The 27,497-nt window shown below is 45.7% G+C and overlaps 1 protein-coding gene across 2 annotated transcripts; it reads right to left on the bottom strand.

Annotated features, from left to right (window-relative positions):
- Positions 1-158: 158 nt before the first annotated feature.
- On the bottom strand, positions 159-27,322 carry cftr (CF transmembrane conductance regulator). Of its 2 annotated transcripts, XM_052061214.1 has the most exons (28): positions 26,545-27,322; positions 24,600-24,710; positions 22,229-22,340; positions 20,186-20,401; positions 20,012-20,101; positions 18,774-18,937; positions 18,084-18,209; positions 16,430-16,676; positions 16,212-16,304; positions 15,324-15,494; positions 14,905-15,096; positions 13,507-13,533; positions 12,504-12,598; positions 11,714-11,800; positions 10,142-10,922; positions 8,946-9,074; positions 8,822-8,859; positions 8,061-8,347; positions 7,916-7,995; positions 7,630-7,780; positions 5,851-6,078; positions 4,075-4,175; positions 3,490-3,717; positions 3,196-3,351; positions 1,913-2,002; positions 1,657-1,829; positions 1,452-1,557; positions 159-756 (listed from the first exon to the last, which is right to left on the bottom strand). In XM_052061214.1, the coding sequence occupies exons 1-28, from the start codon at positions 26,595-26,597 to the stop codon at positions 541-543; spliced, it is 4,548 nt and encodes a 1,515-aa protein (XP_051917174.1). In that variant the 5' UTR covers positions 26,598-27,322; the 3' UTR covers positions 159-540. The 2 variants fall into 2 exon arrangements, with proteins under 2 accessions (XP_051917174.1, XP_051917175.1); XM_052061215.1 differs by lacking the exon at positions 13,507-13,533 and having other exon boundaries at positions 26,545-27,321.
- Between the last annotated feature and the right edge of the window lie 175 nt (positions 27,323-27,497).

Here is a 27,497-nt window from a genome sequence, read left to right on the forward strand (position 1 = left end):
CATGGCCGTTTTTTTCGTCTAGAAACGCCTTACTATACATGGTCGGGTTTTTTACCGCTAAAAACGCCTTAGTATACATGGTCGGGTTTTTTTGGCTAAAAACGAGTTCGGCTAAAAATTTCATCCAAAAATGCCTTACTATACATGGTCGGTTATATCGGCTAGAAACGCCTTACTATACATCACTGGTGTTAAACTCATTTCACATGGTGGGCCACATACGGCCTCGGTAGATGTCAAGTGGGCCAGACCATTAAAATGATCCCATACTTTGCTATAAACAACCAAAACAACATGTCTTTCCTTTGTTTTGGTATAAAGAAGCACAAGAACATTTGGAAAATTTTGAAATTTAATGATTTTACAAAACATTTCATGAAGAAAAAAAGATTATTGCAACTTTGAATGAATTACTGGCAACTGGTGCTCTGGTTGTTCATTAAGTTGGAGCGAGTACCTCAGCGTGTCTCTAAAGTGCTTCAAAGTGGGGCTTTTTGATTCCCCATCAAACGGTACGTTTTTGCGTGGCTAGTGAGCGTGCTAGAGTCGCGTGTCGAGCGCGTCGTCCTCAGCTTCCTCGGGTAGTGAGGCGATGTTGGCGCAGGGTGGCGCCGCCCTCTTGGTGGAGTTGAGCCTGTGCAGCGTGGGGCCCAGGCGCAGGCGGTCCGACGGGCTCATGGCTTGCTTCAGCTGGCTCGTCTCGTTCAGCAGCTTGTGGAGGTTCTCGTACGTCTTGATCGAGCTGCCCGACATCATCTGACAACATGCACAAAAATGTGGTTCTTTATAATTAAGACTTTATAGTTATCAGGTATATGATAGGACTTTCGTAATTTTTTTACTTTTTGTTCTAGAAAGCACAATTGTTTTTGGGAGGGGGGCGGTGAAGGTAAAAAGTGAGATATCTTTTTTTGTTTTAAACCAAAAACGTGCAACAATTCATTTACTGGGTTAGGATTATGGTTAGTGTTTGGTCCATGTTGGGTTCACATATATACTGTTTTTCTCCAGCCCCAAATTGTTTTCCCTTAAATATACATTTTAGATAATTTTCTTGACAAAATACTTTGGTTTTGGATCAGTGAAAATATACAATTTTTACATACATATACACCCAAATAAATGTTTTTCCTTTAAAAAAAAATCCAAAATAATAGTCGTTCTCTCTCAAAATAATACTTTTAAAGACTTTTTCAATCAAAAACCAAATTTTGATTCTTGTAAATATTAAAGGTTTTGTTAAAATATAAATTCATCCATCCATCCATCCATCCATTTGTATCTAAATACACATTTTTTTCACAGAAATATAGTTGTTCTCAACGGCAATAAGTCTCCGCCCCTCGAAGAATGCACTTGTTGTTCTCGAATATGTCAAAAATTGGTCAAAAATATACTTTTGGCAATGCCCCCCCAAAACACAAGTGCTGATTGAGGGGATCGTCTCTCACCAGGAAGGACTGACACTCGAGCAGAGGTTCGAGTCGGTGCTCGGAGAGAATGACGGTGCAGTCGGAGAACGACTGCTTCAGCGTCTTGCGAAGCACCTGCAGCGTTCTGAGAACACACCAAAACAAAACATGACAACCACTTTCTGTCAGGCGTCATGTTCCGACTAAAACCTGAGCTGCCGGTCGTGGGCGGTGGGCGACTTACATGGGGTCGAGGTACGACGAGGGTTCATCCAGCAGCAGGATGCGCGCCTTGCTGAGGACGGAGCGAGCCAGACACATCAGCTGCTTGTGTCCGTTGCTCAGCACGTTGCCGCCGTCCTCCAGCTGGAAGTCCAACTTGTCGGGAAACTGCTCGATCACCGACTTCAGGCCCACCTGATAATCACCCGCCCCGCCCACCAAGACGCTAAGCTGGTGCTAAGGTGGCCCTGAGAGGGCGGGCACGCGTGTACGAGTACCTCATCGGCCACCCGCCAAAGCTCGTCGTCACTGTAGCGGCCGTGAGGATCCAAGTTCATCCGAAAAGTTCCGGATAGGATGAAAACTTTCTGGAGATGACAAACATCGGAAGGGCATAAACATCATCACAAATCTAGTATTGCTTTCTCGCCTTGCTATGTACTGCGACCTGCCGCCATCTGATGACTAATCTTGCTAGCTAACCATTCTGACTACTCTTCCTGCCATCTACAATTAGCTGCCTAGCTTTGATTAATATTCTCGCGATCCATTTTTGCCGCCTAACCATGACAACTCGCTTTGCTGACTCATCCCACAATCGACGTAGAGCTGCTCACATTTGATGCCTAGTCTTGGCTAACTAGTTTTCCTGCTGACTATATTTGCTATCTACTATTGGCTGCCTTCCTTTACTAGTCTACTAAACTATTCAAGCTGCTGCCCTTTTGCCCTTACTATTGGTGGGTGCTCTTGCCCTCTTATCTAGCAGTTAACTAGTCCAGTAGTTAAATAACATAGTTAGATAACTAGTACCGTATTTTCCACACTAAAAGGTGCAGTGGATTATGAGGCGCGCCTTCAATGAATGGCCTATTTTGTAATTTTTTTTCATAGATTAGGCGCACCGCTTTGTAAGACGCAATCTGCAATGCATCCACTAGATGGAGCTATGCTCAAGGAAACATCAACAGAACGATCAGATGTCAGTAAAACTTATTTAAGAAAGCGGCGACACCGTTCACTTCACCAACAGCAAGTTCTAACAATGACTCGTTAACTCTGCGTTATCAGCGTGTCTCGAGCAAGGAGCCATTTTGGGGTGGACATATTACCGTAATGACCGTACACAAGGCGCATCGGCTTTGAAGACGCTCTGTGAGCTTTTAAGAAAATAAGTCTTTTAGTGCGGAAAATACGGTAGGATGAGTTCTTGCATTTTTTTTTTCAAATAATATGAGTGAGGAGGCAAAACGCAATGAACACGTACAATGCGCATCGACTTTGAGGACGCGCTGTGAGCTTTTAAGAAAAACAGATGGTTTTTTTGCTACGCTGCTGCCTACACGCGCAATCTATTATCGCTGACTACCACTTGCGTTGCTGCCTACAATCAACGCCTGTGTTCGATGACCGGCCTTGCCGACAAGTCCCGCCTCCCTTCTCTGCTTACCGCCTACCCTTGACAACTCGCAATCCTGGCTCGGTCTTGCCCTCGTATTCTTTTCTGCCTCATCCTCGCTGCCGACGCTTAGAATCCACGACCGCCGCGTACTCCGGGTACCTGCGGCACAACGCCAAAGGCCTTCCTCCAGGTGTGAAGTGACACGGAGTTCCAGGAGATGCCGTCAACGGAGATTTCGCCGTCGGTGGATGCCAGACGCAGAAGAGCCGACAGCAAGGTGCTTTTTCCTGAGCCGGTACGACCGAGCAGACCGACCTAGAGGAGAACACCGACCCCGTTACGATGACCGAACATGGGACTGTGAGATGCGATTCGTAAGACACATAATACAGCATCCCGGCTTTGGAGGTTTTTTTTTTTTTCATCGCGAGTCATGATCAAATCCAAACTGACGCTGTGTCCGCCGTCCACCGAGAAGTTGACGTCGCTGAGAATCGCCCGTCCGGCCTCCGTGTACTTGACGGTGAGGCCCTTCACGTCCATCTGTCCTCGGTTGGGCCAATAGTCCTGAGCGTGCGGGTTGTCAATGACCAGGTCGCTTCCCGTCTTGCCTCCCCGGCCCGCCGAAACTTCCTCTGACGGCAGGTCGATGAACTTGAACACTCGATCGACCGAGCGCATCTGAAGAGCAGGTGGAGTATGATCACGAGCAAATCCAAACGAAGCCACCGACGACTTCTGACGACTGTTCCTGCTGCTGTGAGACATCTGTGCTCCGCTTTTTATTTGGGCTTGCTCATTTTGCCGCCTGCTTTTGCAATTTTCACAAATACCTCCCGCTGACTCATTTTACTGACGACCGCGGCTACCCAAACTTTTGCCGCCTTCCCTTTTCGGACTATTTTTGCCGCCTGCTCCTGCCATCAACTCGTACTTCCTGACTCCTCTCGCTACCTACTTTGCATTGTTTGCCGGACAGTGATGATGTCATCGCGCCTGTGTGTGTGTGTGTGTGTGTGTGTGTGTGTGAGGGCATACCAGGCTGTCCACGGTGATGCTGGTGATGACGGCCCACTGGAACGTTCCCAGGATGAGCATGGCCAGCGCCACGATGATGCCGATCTCACCCGGCTTGTCCTCTGTGGAAAAACACACACACACACACACACACACACGGTAAGAAAGGCGTGGCCCCGTCGGACACTATTAACGGGCCGTTAAACTGTTCTTTCGGGTACATTGACCAAATCCCCGTCTCCTGAAGCATGTGTGTTCAACACACACACACACACACACACACTCACACACACACACACACACAAGCGCGCACACATTTCCTGTGCTCCGACATTGTATCCAATTGAACTGCGGTGGTGGACACACTGCAGAGTTCAGATAAGACTCAAATAAGAGTCATCACGCCCTGTGGAAAGATTCGGTTAGGACATTCAAAAACATCATGGGTATTATTGATGTTCACAGACCCACACATTGTTCCCCCATTGTTCACAAATGATTCGGAGAGGCTTTATTCATCCCAGCAGAGAGGCTACGGAAATTCACGGAATCTGATGAGCTCCGATACAAAACAAAAAAAAGTCCTTATGTAACAAGAAGTCTCTTATTGTGCTCGTGCCCCCGTATGGCATCGGAGGCAGACAAAGCAGGGAAGATACGGACTGTAGCGGGCCTACAAAGTCTGCTAAAGGCCCGACATCATCTGGAAGTATGATCCTGGGTGATTTGGGGGTGAACATGCCGCGGTGTTGAGCGTGGGACAGTGGATTATCCTGCGGTGTGGAGGGTGTGTTGCGAGTCACTGGGTTATTTGTATGGTGTTAAGAGTTATTCTCTTTATCATAAGATAAGATAAGATAAGATATCCTTTATTTGTCCCACACTGGGGAAATTTACAGCCTCCAGCAGCAAGAATGTATGTAGAAAGAAGAAGAGAAAAAAACAACAACAACAAACATCTTTCAATTAAATACAATATGAACACAAATGGATAAATCGCAGTACTATTTACAATTTACCTTCACATCATTTAATTATTATTATTATTATGATTGTTATTTTTTATTCATCAGCCTGACAGCAGTCGGTAGGAACGAGCGTGTGGCGTGTTCAGAGTTATCGTCCTGCCACGTGCAATTAATGATAATCAAATGATGTTGAGGAAATGATCTTAAAATTCCGAATGATTATCATGTAGGCTGATTATCCGGCGGTGTGGGGGTGAGCGATGACATTGCGGCGTTAAGAGTGATTATTCTCTCGGTGTGGTTTGCATTGAGAGGGATTATCCTGTGTGGTGTGGGTTATCTCGAGTGTGACCAACCTGTGGCGTGGGTTGTAGTGAGTGATTATTCATTCATTCATCTTCCGAGCCGCTTGATCCTCACTAGAGTCGCGGGGGGTGCTGGAGCCTATCCCAGCTGTCTCCGGGCAGTAGGCGGGGGACACCCTGAATCGGTTGCCAGCCAATCGCAGGGCACGCAGAAACGAACAACCATTCGCACTCACACTCACACCTAGGGACAATTCAGAGTGTTCAATCAACCTGCCACGCATGTTTTTTTTGGAATGTGGGAGGAAACCGGAGCACCCGGAGAAAACCCACGCAGGCCCGGGGAGAACATGCAAACTCCACACAGGGAGGTCGGAGCTGGAATCGAACCCGGTACCTCTGCACTGTGAAGCCGACGTGCTAACCACTGGACTACCGGGCCGCCATGAGTGATTATCCCGCAGTGTTATCATTTTGTGCGTACCCCCCCCCCCCCCCGCTTTAGCAGCACCGTATGTACTCACGGTTGGTTCCCACGGCGATGAAGGCAGCGGCGGTGAAGAAGAGCACAAAGATGACATCGCAGCGGAATAGGAACCAGCGTAGCGTGGCCAGGTAGTGGAACCAGGTGGCCGTGTGGGTGTTGAGCGCCTTGTGGAAGAGCATCTCGAAGTACGTCTGACGCCCGAACGCCCGGATGGTCCACAGGCCCTTCAGCGAGATGATGACGTGCGAGAAGATTGTACTGCGAGCTGCCGGGGCAGGAATCCAGGAAGACAAAAAAAATATATATCTATATTTATGACTACGATTTTGAAAGTGCTAGCTAATCTTGCTAAAACCCTCAACAGCAGGGGGGTGAGAGCGCAATCCCAGCAAAGAATGAGTTAACTAACATGGAGGGAGTGGGAGGAGACATGAGTGATTGATGTTCTTCTGGGCGGGTACGCTGCTGCCGGTACCAGGATGGGGATGAAGGAAATCCCACTTCATCCCAACCCGGTGCCTCCTCATCAGACTGTCAGCTTTTCAAAACTCTTGTGGCAGATAAGTTGGAAGTCCAACAAGCGCCAGGCGGGTATCTGTGTCAGCAGCACTGACCCATTTTCTCATCCTGCGCCACACTATAAGCAGTCAGCACCACACTTCTCTGTTGATTACCCACCTCGGATTTGGAGCGTCATCGACACAAAGTGTATCGTACGCTGTGCCAGACTCCTTAAAAAATATATAAATAAATAAAAATCAATGCTTTGATGTCACTCGTTTCTGTTTCGGTGGCACTCCTCACTCCAGCAGGACCAGCCCTGTTTCTCAGATCAGCTTCACATTCGTCTTGCGTTCAGGGAGGAACCCACAAAATGTACCCCCCCCCCCCCCCCACAACAATGCAGTCTTGGAACTGGGTCAGTGCGAAGCCTCGTGTCACACGCTGATCCAAATCCAAACCCCCAAAAACCCCATTTCCACCCTATCCCCTAATCCGAAACATAAAAGCCTCGATTCAAACCTCCCATCCTAAATCCTGACCACCAACCCACAATTGAAACCCGAACCGACGACTCTTCTGGCCAGATGCAGATTCATCACAAGACGCTGACGAAAGCATCCAAACACCAGGACGATGAAAGCTTCACATTGAAACTTATATTAGCACAACAATTCCGTGAAAAGGGGACGTGAGCGCTCATCACAAATGCGTCAGACCTGGATTGGACGTGAACTGGCGTCAGGGAGTATCGTGTCACCGCCCCTCAATGTTATTGTGCCGTGACGGAGTGCCCCCGGATGATTTCCTCTTCCGTCGTTTCCCCTCCGTTCATCTCTGCTCTTCCTCCCTCATGTTTTTCTCCATCTTCGGATCGACCAAACACGTTCGCCCAGCCGACAAGCCCAAGCGCATTCCCCCCCCCCCCTGCTCGCTGCTTGACTGACCCAAATACAATCGCGTTCTTATACAGCAAACCCCCAGGCTTATCACGGGAATAGATTTACTGGGAATCGTTGCGTTTGTGTACATGCGTGTGCCTTTAAGAGGCGTGGCCAGGTGGGGTGGTTTGTGATGCGCGCGAGTGTCAGGGCTTCGAGCTGTGGCCGACTGCGGCGCGATCGTGCTCATTGCGTTGATGAGTTTTGTCCCGTTCTGCCCGAGTTCAATAAACAGCTCAAAAGTGCAATCGGCACCCGTGGCTCTCCTTTCCCACATGCAAGGCATCACGGCCCTCTTAATCTGTTATTTTCGGTCAACAAGGAGCCAAAAAAGCTTTCGTTTGTTACTATCATAGCAAAATCGCCGTCTTCACCTTCAGCCTCCAGCAGCTTGAGTTGCTGCCCCGTCCTGAGGAAGTACTTCCTGAGGATGACAAAGATGACAGCCAGTGGGATGGCGGCGATGAAGATGTACGGACGTATGATGGACACGGTGAAGATGGCGCCCAAGACGATCACTGACAGCTAGGATGGAAGGGGGGGGGGGGTAAAAGTATAAGTTAAGAATGAATTTTTGTGGCGCATTTATAAGCACGATGGCCTTTAAAACTGCATTTTTGTTGATGCCGCACCGCATATGCTCCACTTCTCATATGTTACCTGAATGAGGTCAAAGAGCACCAGAGGCAGCATATCGTCGATGGTGGCCATGTCCTTGGTGAATCTGTTCATGATGCGGCCTGGCACGGAACAAAAGGGATGGTCGGCATCCGGGCAGAGGATGCGGAGCTCGCCCGTCACTAACCTGTCTTCATGGTGTTGAGCAGCGCCATGGGAGCGCGCAGCACGGAGCTGAGCATCTGATCGTGCAGCCTCTTGGAAACGGTAAGCAGCGTGTGCACCAGCGGCAGCCCTCGGAAGAAGCCCAGCGCCAGCACGCTCTCCGAAGTGGCCACGTAGATGTAGATGATGTAGTAGGCGCTGGTGGGCGTCACGATGACGGCCAGGTGGGTGGGTGGCGACGAGGTGTTGGGGTGCTGCTCGTCGATGTAGTTGGGGGAGGACGGGTTGGCGCCGTCCCTCCAGATTGTTCTGATGGCAGAGGAATAGACAACCTGTGGGGTTTGCCTCCATTTCTCAGTACAAAAAAAACGAATCTTTTTTTTTTTTCAGCAACGATCGCAGTTTGACAATCGCCGCCGTTGTTGTTTTGATCTCGCGTGATGAGATTTCCGTTCTGGCGAGACGATGTTTGAGATCGGCTTTCACCTCGTGGAAAGCAGACGATTGCCAAGTCGTGTAACAAGTGTTAAAACAAATCTTGTATGCCTGAATTATTTTTGCAGCATTTTTTAATAGGAATATAATGTATATTGTTGTTGTTTATGTCATTCTCATATGCAAATGAAGAAGTAGATCATTTCCAAATTCAAAATTTGCATAAATGCATTCTGGCACTCATACTTTTCTGATCAGCGAGTCCCTGGGACTCGCAGGGCTCAAACGGTAAAATTATCACCGCTACGGTACACACTGTTGTGGTGTTTTGCAGAAGGTGACACTTACTCGGTAATGAGATAGATGCCGATGACCGAACCCGCAACCTGAAGTCAGGAAACAGGGCGAGAAATGTTTGATTTTTATAAATGCTTCAAGAAGAATGTGTCGATTGGATCACGCGTGAGATTACCTCAATGACAAAGACCAAAAAGATGAAAATGAGGACGTAGACTAAGCTCCTGTTGGTGGTGACGTAGCGCAGGTAGGTGCTCCACGACGTTGTCTCAAATGCGTTCTCACGCTCGTCCGCAAAGCATTGCTGTGGGAACACCGCACCCATAAGCCGGTCACACAGAGAGCGAGAGAGACAGATGTATCCGAATGGCAGCGTCGCGAGATGCACTGGCTTTCTCCAACAAGTTGGATATGAATGCGAGTATAAATGCTTCTTTGACCATCTGTGCCCTGTGACTGGACAATAACCAGTCCAGGATGTACCACGCCGCTTGCCAAAAGGCAGCCGTGATTCGCTTCAAGTCAGCCACGACTCTAACGATACATAGGTAACTTTACTTATGAAATTAATTGGTTCTGGAAGAAATTTCTGAACCAAAAAAAAATTTGTAAATAGAGACGCGCTTTCCATGTAAATGCCCTAATCCGTTCCAAGCCCCCCCCCAAATTCAGACATAAATGTTTCCGAAAGCAAATGCATCAGAATGTGAAACAAATACATGTTACAATTCGATTATTGCACTACAAATCAGAGTTGTGCATAACGTAAAAAACAAATAGAGTAAAGAATAACAATGACGGTCATTTAACTTTTAACTGCGTCCTCATCGTTTTTTTTCCCTCTTTGTTCTCTCTCAAAGAGGTTTTTGCCTGCCGTTTTATAACGAACTGATCCAAGGACGTCAAGCTTTGGTCGGCTTTTAACAATCCTTCGAAAATGTCCAAGGTAAACATCGGCATAGCGAGCGATCGCCCGACCGCTGAACACTTTTTCTGGCCGATTAGCATTCGAAACGCCTCATGGCTCGAGGGGTGAATGACGTGGACGTTGCATAAACACATCTAGTTAGAGACAAATATGGTAGAGGTCGTTCTTAGCCAATGGGATGCCAGGATGATGCTCGGTAATAGCCAATGGCAGAGCAGCTAGGAAGATGTCACGTTCAGGAAACTCTGAGCTGCGAGTCGCAACCCATCCTATATTTTTACCTTTCGTATCTTGAAATTTCTTTCGTAACAAGAGGCAATCTTTTCCTGTTGAGGCGTTTCGTAACTTGAACATTTCGTATGACGTGACGTTCGTAAGTAGAGGCACTATTGTACCCGCTACAGAAAACGAATGGATAAAAGAAACACCTAAGGTGTTACTACCTCCATGTCTTCTTCGTCCACCTCCTCGCTTATGTCGTAGACGCTGTCCTTGGACAGGCGTCGGGAGTAGATGTCCATGTCGGAAGGCAAGTCGCAGTGGGGCGGCGCGATCGAGAGCTTCTTCCGGAAGGACGTCTGCATCTGCTCGTGCCGCTCGTGGCCTTGCGTGGCGGTGATGAACGCCAGCACGGACTGCCGGCGCTGCCCGCCCAGGTGGGGCAGGCCATGGTGGTACAAGTTCCCCCGAGGGAGAACCTCCTCTACCTGGTCGTCTTCAGGCACCATGGAGAACTTCCTTTCGGAGAGCTCCCGCACGGCGTCTTCCATGGATGCGGGCGGCGCCCCGGTGGCGTTCTGCTGACCGATGAAGGAGAACTTGCGGGCGGCAGCCAGAGGATTGAGGATGAGCGACTGCTTGCGCTTTTCCGGGTAGCCGTCGCAACCGCTTTGGGGCGCGGTGATGATAGGAGGGGGCGGCGGGTGGCGGAAAGAATGCCGCCTGGTCTCGGGGCCTCGGAAGCCGGCGCTCTCGTCCACGGAGACCCTGCGTAGGGTCTCGGTGAGGATGGAGCCGCGGCGCTCGGCGTTGACGTTGTCGTACGCCTCCATGCCCAGCAGCAGCGAGCTGAAGTCGGGCCGCTGCGCTTGGAGCTCCGAAAAGCTGCCGTAGAAGTAGCAGTCGCCGTTATGCAGGAGCAAGATCTGGTCGGCGCGCTTCAAGTGCTCCAGCTTGCTGGTCACCACGATGCGAGTCTTGGAGGACATCAGATTGCAGACGCACCTGGACAACATATGCTTACATGAGCACTTGATGTGACGTACTGTACAGTGCTGTCTTCATATGGAAGTTTAATTTGTTCCATGAAGATGCGCTGAGCGAAAAACACTTCAAATAATCTTCCCTAATTGAAATGAATGGAAATGCCATTAATCCGTTCCAGATAACGGACCAAAAAGCAAAAAATCTGTAATTGTTTTTAAATAAGGAAAATATAACTCTATAATATTGTACTTTTATGAAGAGCTTTTCACCAAACTGCTACTTGTTGTGAATTAAGCCAATTAGAATTTTTCCAAGCAAGTCAAGGCAAAAAAAGTGGCTGATCCACGACACTTGTTGGTGTAAAATGGATAGGAGTAATATCGTATTCTTTTTGTTTTTACAATTCTTCTGAATAATCTGATAAACATTCTATATACATTTACCATGAAAAACAGGAATACATTTGAGAAAGGAAAAAAAATCCCACAAAAAATAAAGCAAAATATTTTTTAAATCTTGACAAAAAAAATAATAAATCTGCGAATATAAGTATCCATGAGTGCTGAACTGCAAGTATGCGGTGTTCAACTGTACTAAAGATGACATTTATCTTGACGAGAAAATGTAGAACAACGTCTTGTCCCCAAATGAGAACACGTGTATCACCAATTAACTCCTGTCTGTGCTTTTAATATCAGTATTTTATCAAGAAGCCATTATTTTTATCTTATGATTTAATGCACATCGTATCATTTTTCGGCTCATTTTATGAGTAGGAATTTTTCCCGAACTGATTTGTAATACTTTACTTCTCAAAAATCTCTTTCTCAGTCACAATATCCAAGTGTGTGAAAGGCGCGTCCAGCAGGTACAGGTCTGCATCTTTGTACACCGCCCTGCAGCCACACACACGCACACAGAGACACACAAGGGGGTTATTTGTCATGCGAGAAAACGGTGAATAAAATAACAGGTGGGCTGTTTGCTGGAGTCAATGAATATCATCGTCAGTGACGTGGCTTTAAACCGAGGCCAGGGAGGACACAGCAAATAAAGGTCATAAATAATGTATGACAATGTGAGTGTTGTCATCCACACACACACACACACACACACACACACACACACACACACACACACACACACACACACACACACACCCACACACACAAACAGACACAAGCACAGACGCATACACACGTTAGCCGGCGTCCATAAAATCCTAATTAGACTTTTGAGAGCAGCAGAGTGGAGACTGTAAAACACTTTCGGCGAACACGTTTCCTGTAAGTGAAGCCCTTCGCCGCCAACCCGCCCATTTATCACGGCGGATATGTTCCAGTCTCATCCACAATGGGTACAAATCTGCCACATAGAGACACCACATGTTGTGAATTTTGCCGTCATTGTTGGAGAAGTTTTAGCAGCCAATGGCAGGGCACATACAGACAAATAAGTGAATTTAAGGAACCCGTATAACACCCGAGCTCATCGATTGTATTCAACAACTGGAATAAATGAACGACTTTCTCTCATGTATTGAAATCCACCCTTGCACGATGAACGACGAACGGGAAGTGAGTCCGAAATGGGAAGTACCTGGCCAAGCCCAGACGGGCCCTCTGACCGCCGCTGAGTGTCACGCCTCCTTCGCCGAGCAGCGTCTTGTCCTCGTCGGGCAACAAGGCAAAGTCCTACGGCGGGCACAACACATCATTTGATAGTGAAAATCATCACATCGCCGTGCTCGGCAACACAGAACGGAGTGTTTGACTTTTTGAGTGATATTTTGTTCGGTGAATCAGTGCGTTGCGATAGCGCCGGAATGAAAACAACACTTGCGTGCGTCAAATGCTATATATGAAGCAGTGTTTATGGAAAACGAAAAGCACAACAATGTGGGATGACACCAAGTAAAATTCCCAAAGCGAAATGTTGTAACATGTCTGGAGGGGCTTCTTTAAAAATAAATGAATAAATAAATGAATAATACACAGTGTGCAAAACATGAATGCCAGCTAGGTACATGCAGGACAGTATCCCTGTTCGATTCCAGATTGTCCTGATTTTCGTGGGGTGTGAGTTGTGTCACATGTCTGTACCGGTTGTTTTGATATATATATATATATATAAAAGTAAAAAGTAAAAAATCTCTTCCAATCGCCCAAAATGCTGCAATTCCAGGCTTTACATGGCAGATTGGTGTGTGTGTGTGTGTGTGTATATATTATATATATATATATATATATATATATATATTTTTTTTTTTTTACATGTAGAGACTGTACAGTGGAAGCTTGAGTTCCAAGTCCCCCAAGTATGAATTTTTCAAGTTGAATGCTGTCGCTTGGCCAATTTTTTATTTTTTTGCTTTGTGTCCCAGCCGTCCGAAGACGCCTTGCGACCGTTGTGAGAATAAACGGATCCAAAAATGGATAGTTGGATGTTTTTAAAATGACGTTTTTACCAGCTAGTATTCATGATCACGAGCCCACAAAAGATCACCAGGAAGCACCGCTGGGATGGGGACAAGTGGTGTCGACATCACCAATAACGTACGGATGATGACGTGAAAGTTGCAATCACGGCTGAAACTTCCTACCTCTTGCGATGCGGGACTTTCGCACTCCTGACGTCACCACATGAGGAACCACAGGTAACAGCGAGTTAAACGGCTCGATATCACACTGGTCTCGTATAATAAACAAGCAACATCAAGCAGCTGTGCAGAGAGGATGGCTTTCGGAGACCATCCACGGGGGTCTGTCTGCTGCTTTTGGGGGCCGAATAATAGGCAGGTGGCTAACGTGAATAATGTGGAAGATAGTGAAAGCTCAAAAGTTGAGTTCTTTGAAAATATCATCGGGGTGACGTCGGCTGGCCGTCGCGTGCGTTGTGTCTTGTTTTCTTTTCGTTATCATGTGAGCGCCATGCCAGAGGGAACAAGATGGCCGGCGGTGGTTGCCAAGCCATGTGGACAGTGCACACTGTGCTTGTTTGCTGTGGCAACAGCACATGTTTGGGAGCAAAACACCTGAAAGTGCACTCAGCGCCGACGCCGACGCGGCGGTGGCCGTGAAACGCTGATCTTCTCTGCACGTGGACAAAACAAATATCCAATATGCGGATTTAATAGCCTCATACCAAACCCCCCCCCCCCCCAAAAAAAAAAAATGTAAATAATGAGATTAAAAAGGTTGTTCGCCAGGCATTTTACAAAGTATGTTCAGGCAGAAAAATGAATCTAGAATGAATGAATCCGAAGCGAGAATTCTGACAATTCGATTGCGTCTATTCCTCTGGCTGTCCTTTTTTTTTGACCGACAATTGTAGCTATCTATATTTGAATGTGTTTTTCTTTGTGTGTGTGTGTGTGTCTCCTATCATGACAAAACCAATCCAATAATTGCAAATTGATTTCCGGACCCTCACGCATTGATGAATAAGGCGTTTTTATGGCCATCCTCATCGAAGTGACTCCAGCGGACACTGCTAGTTTGTGTCTTCCCGGCGTTGCCCTGTCCATTATGGAGGAGCAACCAGCTCACATTACATCGCAGTGACAGAGCTGCACGTTTCCGTGGTAACAGAGTGGCCCTTCTTCCACCGAGGGGTCTTCACTCAACAATCGGGCTTATGAGAGTTTGTGTGTGTGTGATTGTGCGCGTGATCATATGATGTGTGTAAATGCGGTCTGGGGAGAGCAGAATATTTTTGAAGCCTTGCGGAGCCTCAGACAGAAACATGTAGAATGTCCCGTCTCTGTTATGGTTCTGTTAGTACCTCCGAAGCTGAATAATTGTTGGGTCAATGCCACTTGGGGGAGGCAACAAGACCCTGTTTTACGCAGAGATCCTGCCAAATGGAATTTACGCACCTTTGCCTTTAAACACAGAAGCCAACATGTCAAAGCTCACACCCCTTACGCACAGTTTTGTGCTTTTCTTCCAGATCTGATCAACCCCTTCCTGTTCGTCTCAGGTGATCGAAACGTACGCACCTCCTCCAGCTGGCAGGCTTTGATGACGGAGGTGTATCGGTACTCGTCGTAGGTGAGGCCAAACAGGATGTTGTCGCGAATGGTGCCCGGCATGATCCACGAGGTCTGCGAGGAGAAGGACACGCGGCCACTGTGCCGGATTTTACCCTCGGATGGCATGAGTTCTCCCAGGATCAACATGAGGAGTGAACTCTGTGGGAAGGAGCAGAGTGGTCCTCTGAATCATTTTGCTAAATGGGTCGCGATCCCAATGAAGGTCGATTATGTTCGACATTGCAAGACAGAGGCTGAAATCGAATCTGATCCGCCCCCAGCCGAAAAAAACAAACCCCAAAAAAAAAATCGAAGCTCCACAAAGGGAAAATGCAGGCCCCAAGGTGACAACGGTTAAGAAACGCAGCTCGGGCGTGAAGGCTGACCTTTCCGGAGCCTGTCGATCCAGCTACTGCCAACATCTTTCCCTTCTCCAGGTACAGGCTGATGTTCTTCAGAACCGGCGTCACATAGAGGTTGGTGAAGAAGAGGCCGCCGTTGGCATGGCCGCTCGCTTTGCTCTCCTGCTTGATCTTCTCGAAGAGCTCGACGATGCCCTACACAGCCACACAAAACACAACTTTGCTCGAGAGAACATTTTGGCCGGGCGGCGTGGCGTCACAGTGGTTTGCGCATTCGCTTCAGTTTTGAGGCTCTGGATTCGAATATGGGCTACGGCCTTACTGTGTGAAGTCGGGCTGTTCTCCTCGTGGTTGTGGGGTTTTTGTGTGTTGCTGATTTGGTTAGCAACGGAGTTCAAATGGGTTCAGCATTTACATTTACAATCAGCAGCTTCTGTGAAAACTGATTCACAGCTTTTTTTCATGCTGGGGAAAGGTGCACACGTAGGTGTTTAATTTTTTATTTTATTTTTTTTAAGGGAGGCGTTTACATTTCTGCAATATTGGAGGATGGGGGGTTGTATTATTTGAGGGATGTGTCAATTTTATTGTTTTTTTTTTTGTGGAGTGATTATGTTTGTATTATGTTTTGGAGGAAGGTGTTTATTATATTATTATTTGTAGGAAGTCTTGATTTCCCTTTTTTTTTTTTTTTTTTTTTTTAAATCAAACCATTTCATTCAACCTGTAACCTGCTAACATGCTAAGCTGTCCACTGTAGTAACCACTTTCCCAAAAAGGGTTAAGGGAGACATTTAAAATGACTTGAGGCATCAATGGGTCTATCATTTGTAGGGAGGGGGGGCTTTTTTCCCCCCAGAAATATGTTTGTTTATTCTTTTCAGAATAGGATGACGGAGTCAGCTGTCTCACCTCATCCCAGGAAGCAGAAACATTGATGAGCTCTAGCTCAGTGGTGGTCAGGTTGTACTCCAGAACGCGGTACTCCTCCTTCATCAAGAAATCCTAAATCAGCCCCCCCCCCCCAAAAAAAATAAAAACCCACGCGCACAAATGAGTACACCATTTTTCGTATTCTTTTTTTTAACAAGGGATCACTTCCATCCGGACAAGCGCGAGGGCGGGCCCACCTCGATCTTGTTGACCAGCGCCAGCGTGTCGTACCACATCTGGATGGAGCCGGGCAGCTGGCGAGTGAGCGTCATGCGCAGCACCATGCAGTAGGACGCCGTGGTGAAGATGCGGCGCAGGATGATGCCTTTGCCCAGCGCGTGCGGCACGATGGCGGACACGATCACCAGGATGGCGGAGAAGAAGTAGGCGGCACTGTAGAAGTAGCGCAGCGAGCCGATCTTCCTCGTCAGTGTCACCTCATCCCTGAAGAGGAAGACGACGAGTGAGGAATTAGCCAGTTCATTTTGTCCAGATGCTAAAAATGGATCATTATGAATAAAATAAGTCACATTTCACATGATGCTAATTACCGCTGCGGCATTGTTAGCATACTTCAGTTGACATCTTGCGGTGACGGTTTAGGACACTGGTGTCAAACTTATTTTTGTCGCGGGCCACATTGTAGTTACGGTTTCCCTTGGAGGGCCGTTATGAATTTTGGGAAACCATCGAAATGTCTAATCACCACCACATATCACATATACAACGCACAACAAATTGATGGATAACTAGTTTTAAAATCAGACGTCAAGAATAACGACCGTTATTGTGTATTACAAATGACAATTAGAAATTGTGGTTCAGACTTTAGCAAGGATCATGGAACTTGACATGCTTGATTTGCTTTCGCCGGCCACAAACAATGATATGGCGGGCCAGATGTGGCCCCTGGGCCTTGACTTTGACACCTGTGGTTTCAAGAGGAAATTCTTGGAGAAACTTTTGTGATCATGAATTTTGCTAGGCGAAAATGACAAATTGTTTTTTTTTTTTTACAGCGTGCAATGGTCTTGTTGTTTTTGCCATTTAAAAAAAATGTATTCATTCATTCATCTTCCGACCCGCTTGATCCTCACTAGGGTTGCGGGGGGTGCTGGAGCCCATCCCAGCTGTCTTCGGGCAGTAGGCGGGGGACACCCTGGATCGGTTGCCAGCCAATCGCAGGGCACACAGAAACGAACAACCATTCGCACTCACACTCACACCTAGGGACAATGTAGAGTGTTCAATCAGCCTGTCATGCATGTTTTTGGAATGTGGGAGGAAACCGGAGCACCCGGAGAAAACCCATGTATTCCATTCAAAATATATTACAATAAAAATAAATACAATAAAATAAAATGTGCTTGGTCTTGCACATTTCAGATTATATGACACGATGCAAATGATTGTGTCATACACATAATCGTGTCGAGCTTTTATCTCGTGATGGTAATTGGTTTTTGCGATGAGGCCATCGTGATCAATTAAGACAACTGATGCACACCGGAGGCGATTTCACATTTTGAAAAATCAGCTTTTAACATGTACTACTTAGATTTACATCGCAAGACAACCCCGCCTTCAGAAATTGCCAATTAAACGTGATCATTTTTTTACAGCGTCATGTATCCTGCGAAAGTTTTTTTTGTTTTACATTTGAAATAAAATAAAACAAAATTAAATACTAAACAATGTTTAGTATAGAAGGTATAGTATAACCATATGATAATATTACGACGGCACATGCAAAAAATAGAAAAGTAAACTCCACCTATTAATGCTGTCAGGTGTGTGAGGAGTAACTTGGAACAGATTAAATCTTAATGCATCGGTGGTTTGCTTGCTTACTGTCGGATATTCTTGATAATGGTCTCCATCACCTCCTCCCAGCCGTACGCCTTCACCGAGTGAATGTTCTCCACGATCTCCGAAATGAGCGCCAGACGACGGTTGGTCATCCCCGCTCGCTTCACCCTTTCAAACAAATCGAGCGCACACACATAAACAGGAATCGTGACAGGCCGGATTGCAAAACGACAATACGGTCCAATAGTTCAAAGGAAGTGTTCATTGTGCGTGCAGCATTTCTTTATACTGGAAAAAAAAAGCGTCACACGAGCTGTCTGCTCAACCAAAACCGCCGCGGTGGAAGGCAGAGGGTTGATGCGTGTGGAGCCGGAGACGTTCCATCTGCACCCACTCGATCATTCGATTCAAATCTCACAAAAGGCCATGTTCGATTTTTGAGTGTCAGTCAGCGGGAGAAAATTTGAACAGTCCGCGGCGGCCTCCTGGCGCATGGTAGGCTCGCCAAACTCGGACTAAACATGTCATTAAAACAAGTGGAATGCATAACAACCGCTCAATAAAAATAAAATAAAAATAAAGGTTTTCCATTTCAGAGCAAGCAAAAGAGAGATGGATGACAAGATAGGATGTCCTAAGTGGACATCCTATCTTCACCGGGGGGCCATAAAAACAGGAACCAAGACAAAGACGACTTGTGCGATGTGATCCTGCGGTGTTGTTTTGTCCCACCGGTGAGGTCCCATCTTCTGCGCGAGGCAGGCCTGGACGATGCCGAGCAGCGTGAGAGCTGCCAGAGCGCAGAAACCGTTCACTTCGATCAGTTCCCAGAGCAAACCCACGCACAGGATGCACTGCAGGGGCGTGATCCACACAAAGTGCGCCAGGCCAAGGCTCTACAAACACACACACACACACACACACACACACACACACACCAATGATGTCAGTTCTGAAATGAATTCATTCTTTAAAAATAATCTATCTTCTGTTCAACGGCAAAAATGGTTGATGAACTCAAGTGATGCAAAACAGCTGACTGAATCCCATAGCCACAATTCAGTACTATGCAATGCACGCCACACGTTTTTCAGTAATTATCGTGAAATATGTATCATATATTGAGAAACCAATTGGCAATTTCACTTTGTAGAGTCTTGAACCTGAAATGCATTCATGATGATTTGATATTCTGTCAAGGTCGATGTTTGATGAGAAAAAAAAACTCATAAATATGAAAAAAAATCTATGCAGGGTCAAAACATATAAATCAATGACAAATGTTCTGAAAAAATGAATACTTTTGGCATTTAGTGCTTTCGTTATTATTGTCACTATCAGTACCAGTATCACTTTCAGTATCGGTACAGTCGACTGTGTAAGGGTCAAACAAGCAAAGAATATACAAAGAAATTCATGAACCCGAACCTTCCTCGAAGTCCCAAGTGCAGGATTGGTGTGAAAAATTATAAATAACCCTGGTCTTTCCCATAGGAGCATGACCAGGTTTGTAACCGCCCCCCCCCCCCACACACACACACAAAATCTCTCAAAAAGCCACATTGTAGGCAGGTGCTAATTGTATGTCAGCGAGTATCAGAGTGCTTCCACATTCAACGTGTGGCCGAGACATCTCTGCCTTCAACCCTGCAGCTATGTTGTCGCATCATCGGCAGATGTGGGCTTTGACATCCTGGACGCACAATAGCTGCGCCATTGCGCTTGTTTATTATCAAATGTTTGTAGAGCACCGAGAGTCGCCCAACTGAGCTCCTCCTTAGTAACTTGTTGTAAGCCGAACAAACATGTCTTCCTGAATTCCTTCAATACTGGTTTGGTCCACCACGCGCACCAAAAAAAACAACAACAAAAAAACCCCGACAACTTTTGGGATGTGTAGCATGAAATATTCCCATTAAAAGTCATTAAGTGCATTTTGATGCTTTGTGTCTTCACAGCGGTATGCTCACCTCGTCCAACTTGTTGAGGTGGGCCGACATCAGACTCACCAGCTGACTTGTGCTAATTTTATCCAAGACCCGACTGGACAGCTTCAGTGTCTGCACAAAATAAAACGTGACAAAAAGGTTCAAATTAGGAGACACCCATGTCAAGGGGCCTCCGACCAAGCGCGCCGGCCGCACCTTCTTGTAAATGAGGCTGAAGAGGGCGATGCGAATCTGCATGCCCAGGTGATGGAGGCCAAAGATGGCCGGCTGCAGAAGCAGGAAGCGTGCAGTGAAGAGCAGGCAGAGGCCAAGCGCCAAGAAGTAGCCCTGGCTGCGCTCCGGCGCGTGGAACGGGTCGAAGGAGGCGATGATGCGGCCCAGGAGCTGAGGCTGAACAGTCTTCGAGGCCTCCTATGAGGGGGGCGGGAAAAAAAATAAAAGACGTTGAGAGGAGAACAAATGGATTCAAGCGCCATTCATCACATTCGCCGCATGCTTGACATTTTTCTTGTGTCGTGTTGGCCGTGACGTGTACGCACGTGCGCGGGCCAGGCTGACTGGTCGTCATGTTGACAAATCCGTTGAAGGTGTCAAAGGTTTTATTTCAACATTGTTCTTTTACTGTTATTCAAAAACCCTAAAATGATCATTTATTGGGTGTTGATGCCAAATGAGAAAGTTTTTACTTTACTTTGCTCAATTTTAGGCCATTGTTTCCCCAACCAAAAATTTCGTCACTGAGCGCTTGCATGCTAATTGACAAAGTGCAATTCTACAGCTTGTTGATGAAGCGCTGCCTCCGTGAGATGAAATGCTATTGTGGTCAAGTCTAGACGCTTTTATTGCCTTTACGGGCGCATGTTCTTTTTCCCCACACTGTGGCTTATGCTATGCCAAGCGGAAGCCATATGCGCCGTCTTATACCGCCCAGAGCTCCAAGCCCAGTTGTCACGGGAATGAAAACCATACTTGTCATTGGCCCAGCAGTATCTCAAAATAGGCGGACTTCCGTCAGGACAAGAAAACAAAAACAAAAAAAGCAAAATAGGTTGAAAAGTTGGCGATAAATCTTGAGCACTGGTGTAGTTTGAGTGAAGAATGTCACAGCCACCTGTAAGTGGTTTCCAATTTTAGAGAGAGAGAAAAAAAGGATATTATACAATGTGTATCTCTATGGGATATGTGGTCCGATAACTGCTTTAAAGAAGGCAAATTGCGGGTGTACTTTTTTTCCCCTACAATTTTTGAGAGTCCCCAGGTGTCTGTGACATTCTTTGGTCAAATACACAAAGGGCAAAGATTTAAACATGTTTTGAGGGGCCACTCTGCTATCCCTGTCCCCCTCTACTGCAAGGCGAATGCTGAATACGGTTACCATGACGACTGGCGATGAGCTGAGGGTTTGCATCGAGGTGGGAGGCGACAACTAGCCCGGAGTGCGAAGTCAAGCCAACTCAATGTATAATTTGTATTGCTTTCACTCATATGGGCAGCCCTTCGATTGGTAAATTAGTGGTTTGTCAATGAGTGGAGCAGATCAGTGCATGTGGCGCATGCAGTATACACTACAGTCAAATGCAAATACTGCCCTAAACCACACATTGACACCTTCGCAGAACATTCAAGTATGTGCCACTATTTGGTAACACTGCAGCTCTGCTTAGCTTTTGACTTTGACACGATTACGTTACCAAGTCGTCTGAAATTGACGCAGCCAAGCTTCCAAGTCAGGCGCGGAGAAACTTGGTGTGGGGATTGTTATTGAAAAATGAAACCCTCTTTGCGGCGGCACGGTGGGCGACTGGTTAGCACGTCTGCCTCACAGTGCAGAGGGGCAGGGTTTGATTCCAGCACGGGCCTTCCTATGTGGAATTTGCATGTTCTCCCCGGGCCCGCGTGGGTTTTCTCCGGGTACTCTGGTTTCCTCCCACATTCCAAAAACATGAATGGGAGGGCTGATTGAACACTCGAAATTGTCCCCAGGTGTGCGTGTGAGCGCGGATAGGTTGTTCGTCTCTGTGTGCCCTGCGATTGGCTGGCAACCGGTTCAGGGTGTCCCCCGCCTAATACCCGAAAACAGCTGGCTCGAGCACGCCCCACGACCCTCGTCAGTATAAGCGGATGAGAAAATGGATGGATGGAAACCTTGCAGACACATAACAATTTGGGAACAAGCACACTCCTTTAAGCATTGTATGTCAACGTATGCATGTATAGAGAAAAGAGAAGAAGGCTCACCCCGAGGTAGAGGAGAACCCCAAAAAAGGCAAAGGGGCAGAGGAAGCATCGTGCCAATGCTCGCATCAGACTGGGCTTTTTCTTGGCCGAGACCACCTCTCTGTCCCATTCTCTGCATGGGCCAAAACAACAACAACACATGTGATCACACATTATCACGACCCCAGTTGACAATTATTTACATGATTCAATCAGATGAGGAAGCTTACCCAAATGTTTTTGGCATCAGAAAATGTCAGACGACAAAAGAACACACTTGGTGTCTGACCCTTGGAACTTTGCTCGAACGTGACATAAATCCCTGCCTTCATTAGCGCTAGCTGTGTTATCCTTGTGACATCACACTTGTATTAGCTTCCCACAAGCAGACAGAGCCCGGGAAAAAAAAATGTCCAAGAAGCATCTTTGTTCTGGGGACCTCATTTCGCAGCAGACTGACATGCTGAGTGACAGCATGAAAAGACGACTGAAGGACATCAGCGTGGACAACAAGAGCGATTAAAAGGAGGAGCACAAAAGGGTTCAGATGGATTTATACTGGCAGGAAAAAGGACGACGACAGTGGAGTGCTACAAAAGTGCAACAATGAGGAGTTGGAGCGAGATGTCCCAAACTGACCTCTTGAGTTGAAGTCTGGCGAGAGAGACTTCACCTCAGTGAGAAGCTTAAGGATAAACTCTGCATATAAACGTCTCCCAACAATGCTAACGTTGCCACAAAATTGTACATTTCGCGAAAGAAGCATATGGTTTGCCCACACGGTTGACTACATAAATGCTAGACTTGCTAACTCGAGAATGCTATATATTGTCTCAAAATGATCTACATGGCCAGAAAAGTGGTAGTGTCAAACATGTGTCCGTTATTCTGTCATGAAAACACAATATTTGCTCTCTCTCTAAAAAAAAAAAAAAAAAAAAAAAGAGGCTATATCAGGCTGGGGAAACGTGAGATTGTATGTACGCATTAAATACGTATACATATTTGTGCCACATTCACCATTAAAATTATTTTTGCCAACTTATCGAACACCAATGTTAACACATTTATCTGTTAAAGCACCTGCCTTGCAAACAAAAAGACTACGCTCTGCAAAAAAAAAAAAAAAGTGTACACACACACACATTTTTATATATTTAGTGTTTTCAGTCATTGCAGAAGAACAGGCAGGCATCGCTCCAAACCAACTCCACATTTTCTTGCCTTTTCATTTCCTGTCCGACTTACGATTTGTCCCTGCCTTGCAGCTCTTTCATCAAGTGTTTTTCTCAACCTGAGCAAGTGATGTGCAGCTTTTAATAGAAGATAAAGTTCACGTTCCCAGTAGTCTTTTTACTGCGTTCCTGGCTCAAAATAATGAAGCCAATCACTCAGCGGTTGCACTTTTTTTTTTTTTTTAAAGGTCGACTCTTTAGCACTTGTTGGCACGAGGCCGCTTGATGCGTCAGGGAGTCAAGGACACACTGCGGTCCTTTTATGCAAGCGCCCTTCTCCGCAATGTTAAAACTCATCCAAATGCTTTTGATGCAGTCATGATTTGACCTTGAGGAGCTGACCTGCGAGTTTGGGTTTCAGTGGCAAGTCAGCAAATTTTGTCACAATTTGGTGTTATTCAAGTCAAGTATCAAGTACAACTTTATTGTGAAATTCATGTGTCCACTCTGCGGTCCCTCGGAAAACGGCTTCCTACCGCGTGAACTTTTTCATGTTTTGCATTTTCACATCGGGGATAGGGATGAGGAGTCTTTAGTTTTCCCCTCACACATTGGGTTGTGCATTTAGACCCCCCAAAAAAAGGAACCAAAAAATGAGGACTTCAAACTAAAATGTTAGACTTCCTGTGTCTTTTCGAGTAGGGATTCTGGAGACTTTTTTCCGTGAAAAAAGAGACCTTTCTAGTAGAATCTTATCATACTAATTGAAAGTGGCTGGTTGAATTTTCCAAATATCCTTTGTGGTACTCTTGAGCCGACGACCAGTTTGTTTTTGAAGGATCCCTGAAAATGACGCCGAGCATAGCCACTTGAATTACAGCATTTGAAAGCAAAATAATTGCATGTAAAAAAGACCACCAAAAAAAAGTGTGTTTGTTTGGCACACACAGCTTCAGCTTATATCCGGGCACAAATGCCAACCCGTATTTGAAGTGACCGCCGAGTGAAGCAGGCAAGACGTCCTGCCACTGGAAAAGACAGGGGGAAAAGACGCAACATGGGAACAAAAATCGGAACTCAAAAAGATACATTGGGCTTTAAGTTCACAAGGGAGTGGGGGGGGGGGATTAATCAAAAAAGGCTTTGTTTTTGAGTTAAAATGAGGGGCACAATTACGGCTGTAAATTGTCAAAAAGGCCGTTCGGGTGTCCTCATACCTTTCAAGCCGCTCGGAGAGGTTCCCAGCGAGATCGTATGAAGGGGCTTTATAAACATCAGTGAGGTCCAATTTCTTCTTGAAGCCCTTCCTGAGCAGCGGAGACGTCCACCTGAGTCAAAACAAAAAAACATACCCCAAGAAAAGCCACATCAGGGAATGTCACAACATCAGAAAATGACAGCCACAACAATATTTAAGGCTGTTTGCTGTTGTTGCCCCAAAGTCAAAGGACCTGCGAGTGTGCCAGGGTGGCATCGAGGATGCCTCAGCCACCTCATTTGACTCCTCTCAACGCAGAGGAGCAGCAACTGGACTCTGATGAGCGGGTATGTCGCCCGATCTCTGAGGGAAAGGATCTCATCTTTGACCTGCAGTGGACACTCCAGTTTTCCAATTGAGGACCATGGTCTTAGTCCCATGGTCCCCGTCTCCGGCCGCCGCCCACCTACCATTGCACTCTACCTCGATGGCCTCTCGACTTTGGCTTTAACATGCAATGGGTCAAATTGACCCATAAAAATATACATTTTTGCTTCCATACAAAACTTATTGTGTTGGTCTTACTGCTTTCTATTTTATGAATGTCCCAACAGTATAATATGTGCTTGTTGAGCTAGCAGAGGGTCACATTGACCCATGAAACAAACGTAACAGGACGGTGAAGAGAAGAAGCTTTAACATTAATACATTTATTGTAAATAATAAAATGGAAAAAGATTAGCAAAGCTAATAATTAAACACTAATCTATTTTACATGAGCATATTTTTTAAACTAATTTTACTCATACATTTTTATTGTGAATCATTTTAATAATTGGTAATTTAAAACAAATATTTTTATGAATGCTACAATTAAAATAAGGGATTTTAAAAAAATGATACTATGGTATTTAATTATTGTATTAATTTACTTGTAACTCTTTCAAAATGGTGAATTTTGAGTAATTACATCAAAACGATTAATAAACTATTCTGAATGAATGCATCTATTCGATATACACATTTTATTCATATATATATATATATAGTATATATTTTTTTTCCCAATCAAAAAATACAGAGGTGGGAAGTAAGCGGGTACAAATTCTTTGTTAGTCTACTTAGATTTTTTTTTAGGTTTCCATACATATGAAAAAGATGGGTATTGCTTTTACTTTGTCAAAATACAGCTGTTTACTTTTGACATAAAAAGACAAATAGGTGAACTCAACCACGGTTGAGCTCTTGATGAAGTGAGCTCTGGGGATTTAATAAGGCATTAAAAATAATGGACAGATGATATGGAGGACCATGAAACAGAGAGATAAATGATGACGAGGAGAAGCAAAAGATATTTCCCATTCACAACCATATTTAAGCCCGTTTGCTGTTGTTGGCTCCAAGAATGATACGTGGCGAAAAACGGCTTGTCCGAAAAACTACCAACTTGTGGCATTCAAGAAAATGTGTGTAAGCAGAAAAAAACACACACACACATGCAGGTGTATTTTTTCAGTTGGTGGCATTTGCTTTTTTGTTGGTCAGTTTAGGTGTGCGGAAAAAAAAAAGTTGTTTCGGAAGCATAAAAGTTAAACCACTCTTATCATAATTTTTTTTTTACATTCTTAGTACAACGAAACCAGCTAATGATGGAGGGAAACTATTTTGTGTGTCGGGAAAAGTTTCAGTTATCAAAATCAAAATGTTTGTATAGAACTGACAGTAAACATTTATTTCCCCTTTTGGGGGATATTTACCCGAAGCTACATTTCAAAGTCTGCCAATTTTAACTTTTTCCTTAATAAGTACAGGCGTTTAACCAGTAATTCTACTGTTAACAGAACACAAGTATTTGTACTTTTACGCAAGTAAAGTATTTGAGTACGTGCACCAACTCTGTAATCCAGCAAGAACAACTTGACAGGAGCGAGTCAACGCGCACGCACGCGAATCGAGGAACATACCAGAAGAAGAACCTGGAGAGGAAATTGGCATCTTCCACGGGTGACTTCTGCATCCTCAGCTGCGTCGTGTGCACCTGAGAGCGAGGCGAGCGCGCCCCCGACTTTCATTTGTGAACCCCCACTTTTCGGCGTCCACCACGCGCACGCGCAGATCAAAGACCTGACCCCCCCACCCTCGCCCCTAACTCCGAAAACCAGTTTCCAGCGTCCAGGATCACCAAGAAAATTTGTCGCGGCTCGGCGTGACGACCCACTGCAATTGGAGTGCAGCCTCCGCGGGATGACCGATTGACTGTCTGGAGGCGTGTGAGCGCGCGTGGAAGCTCAGGTCATCTTTTATGTGCGCGCGCAAGGCGCACACGCTCGCGTCATCTTCAAGAGCCAACCACGGACAACACACGCACACACACACATACACACACACACACACTATTAGTGATTTTTAAAAAAAACTGCATTCAAAATTAAATGTATTTGAACTTTTAGTGTAATTAATTTGTCTATTTGGAACTCCCAGTAAATACAAAAATAAAAGTACACAAAACAAGGCTAAAACAATCAAAATGCTCTATTTTACCAATGTAACTAAAATATGAAAGTAATATAGAAATTATGTGGGGGGAAAAAAGTAAATACTGTACACCCAATGACAAATTTTGGACTTTTTCGTTCAATTGATTTGAACTAGTTGAAAGAGAGAAAACTGCATTAAAACTATACCAATATTAATTAATGCGGTGGTTGTGAAACCTAAAGGAGTGTTACAGTTTGACCCAGGAACTCATTATTAAAGCACAACTTTTTATTTTTAAATCCTGTATATATACATATGAACAACCTTTTTTAACCACTGCTTTCAGCCTCGAAAAAGTACTCCACATGTGCGGTCTATCCATTTCAACACTCCCACTCCTCCTATCATTCTAGAAACAGTTCCACGATGCTGCCGGTAA

This window comes from Hippocampus zosterae, chromosome 3 (genome assembly GCF_025434085.1).
Source record: "Hippocampus zosterae strain Florida chromosome 3, ASM2543408v3, whole genome shotgun sequence".
NCBI classification, from domain to species: domain Eukaryota; kingdom Metazoa; phylum Chordata; class Actinopteri; order Syngnathiformes; family Syngnathidae; genus Hippocampus; species Hippocampus zosterae.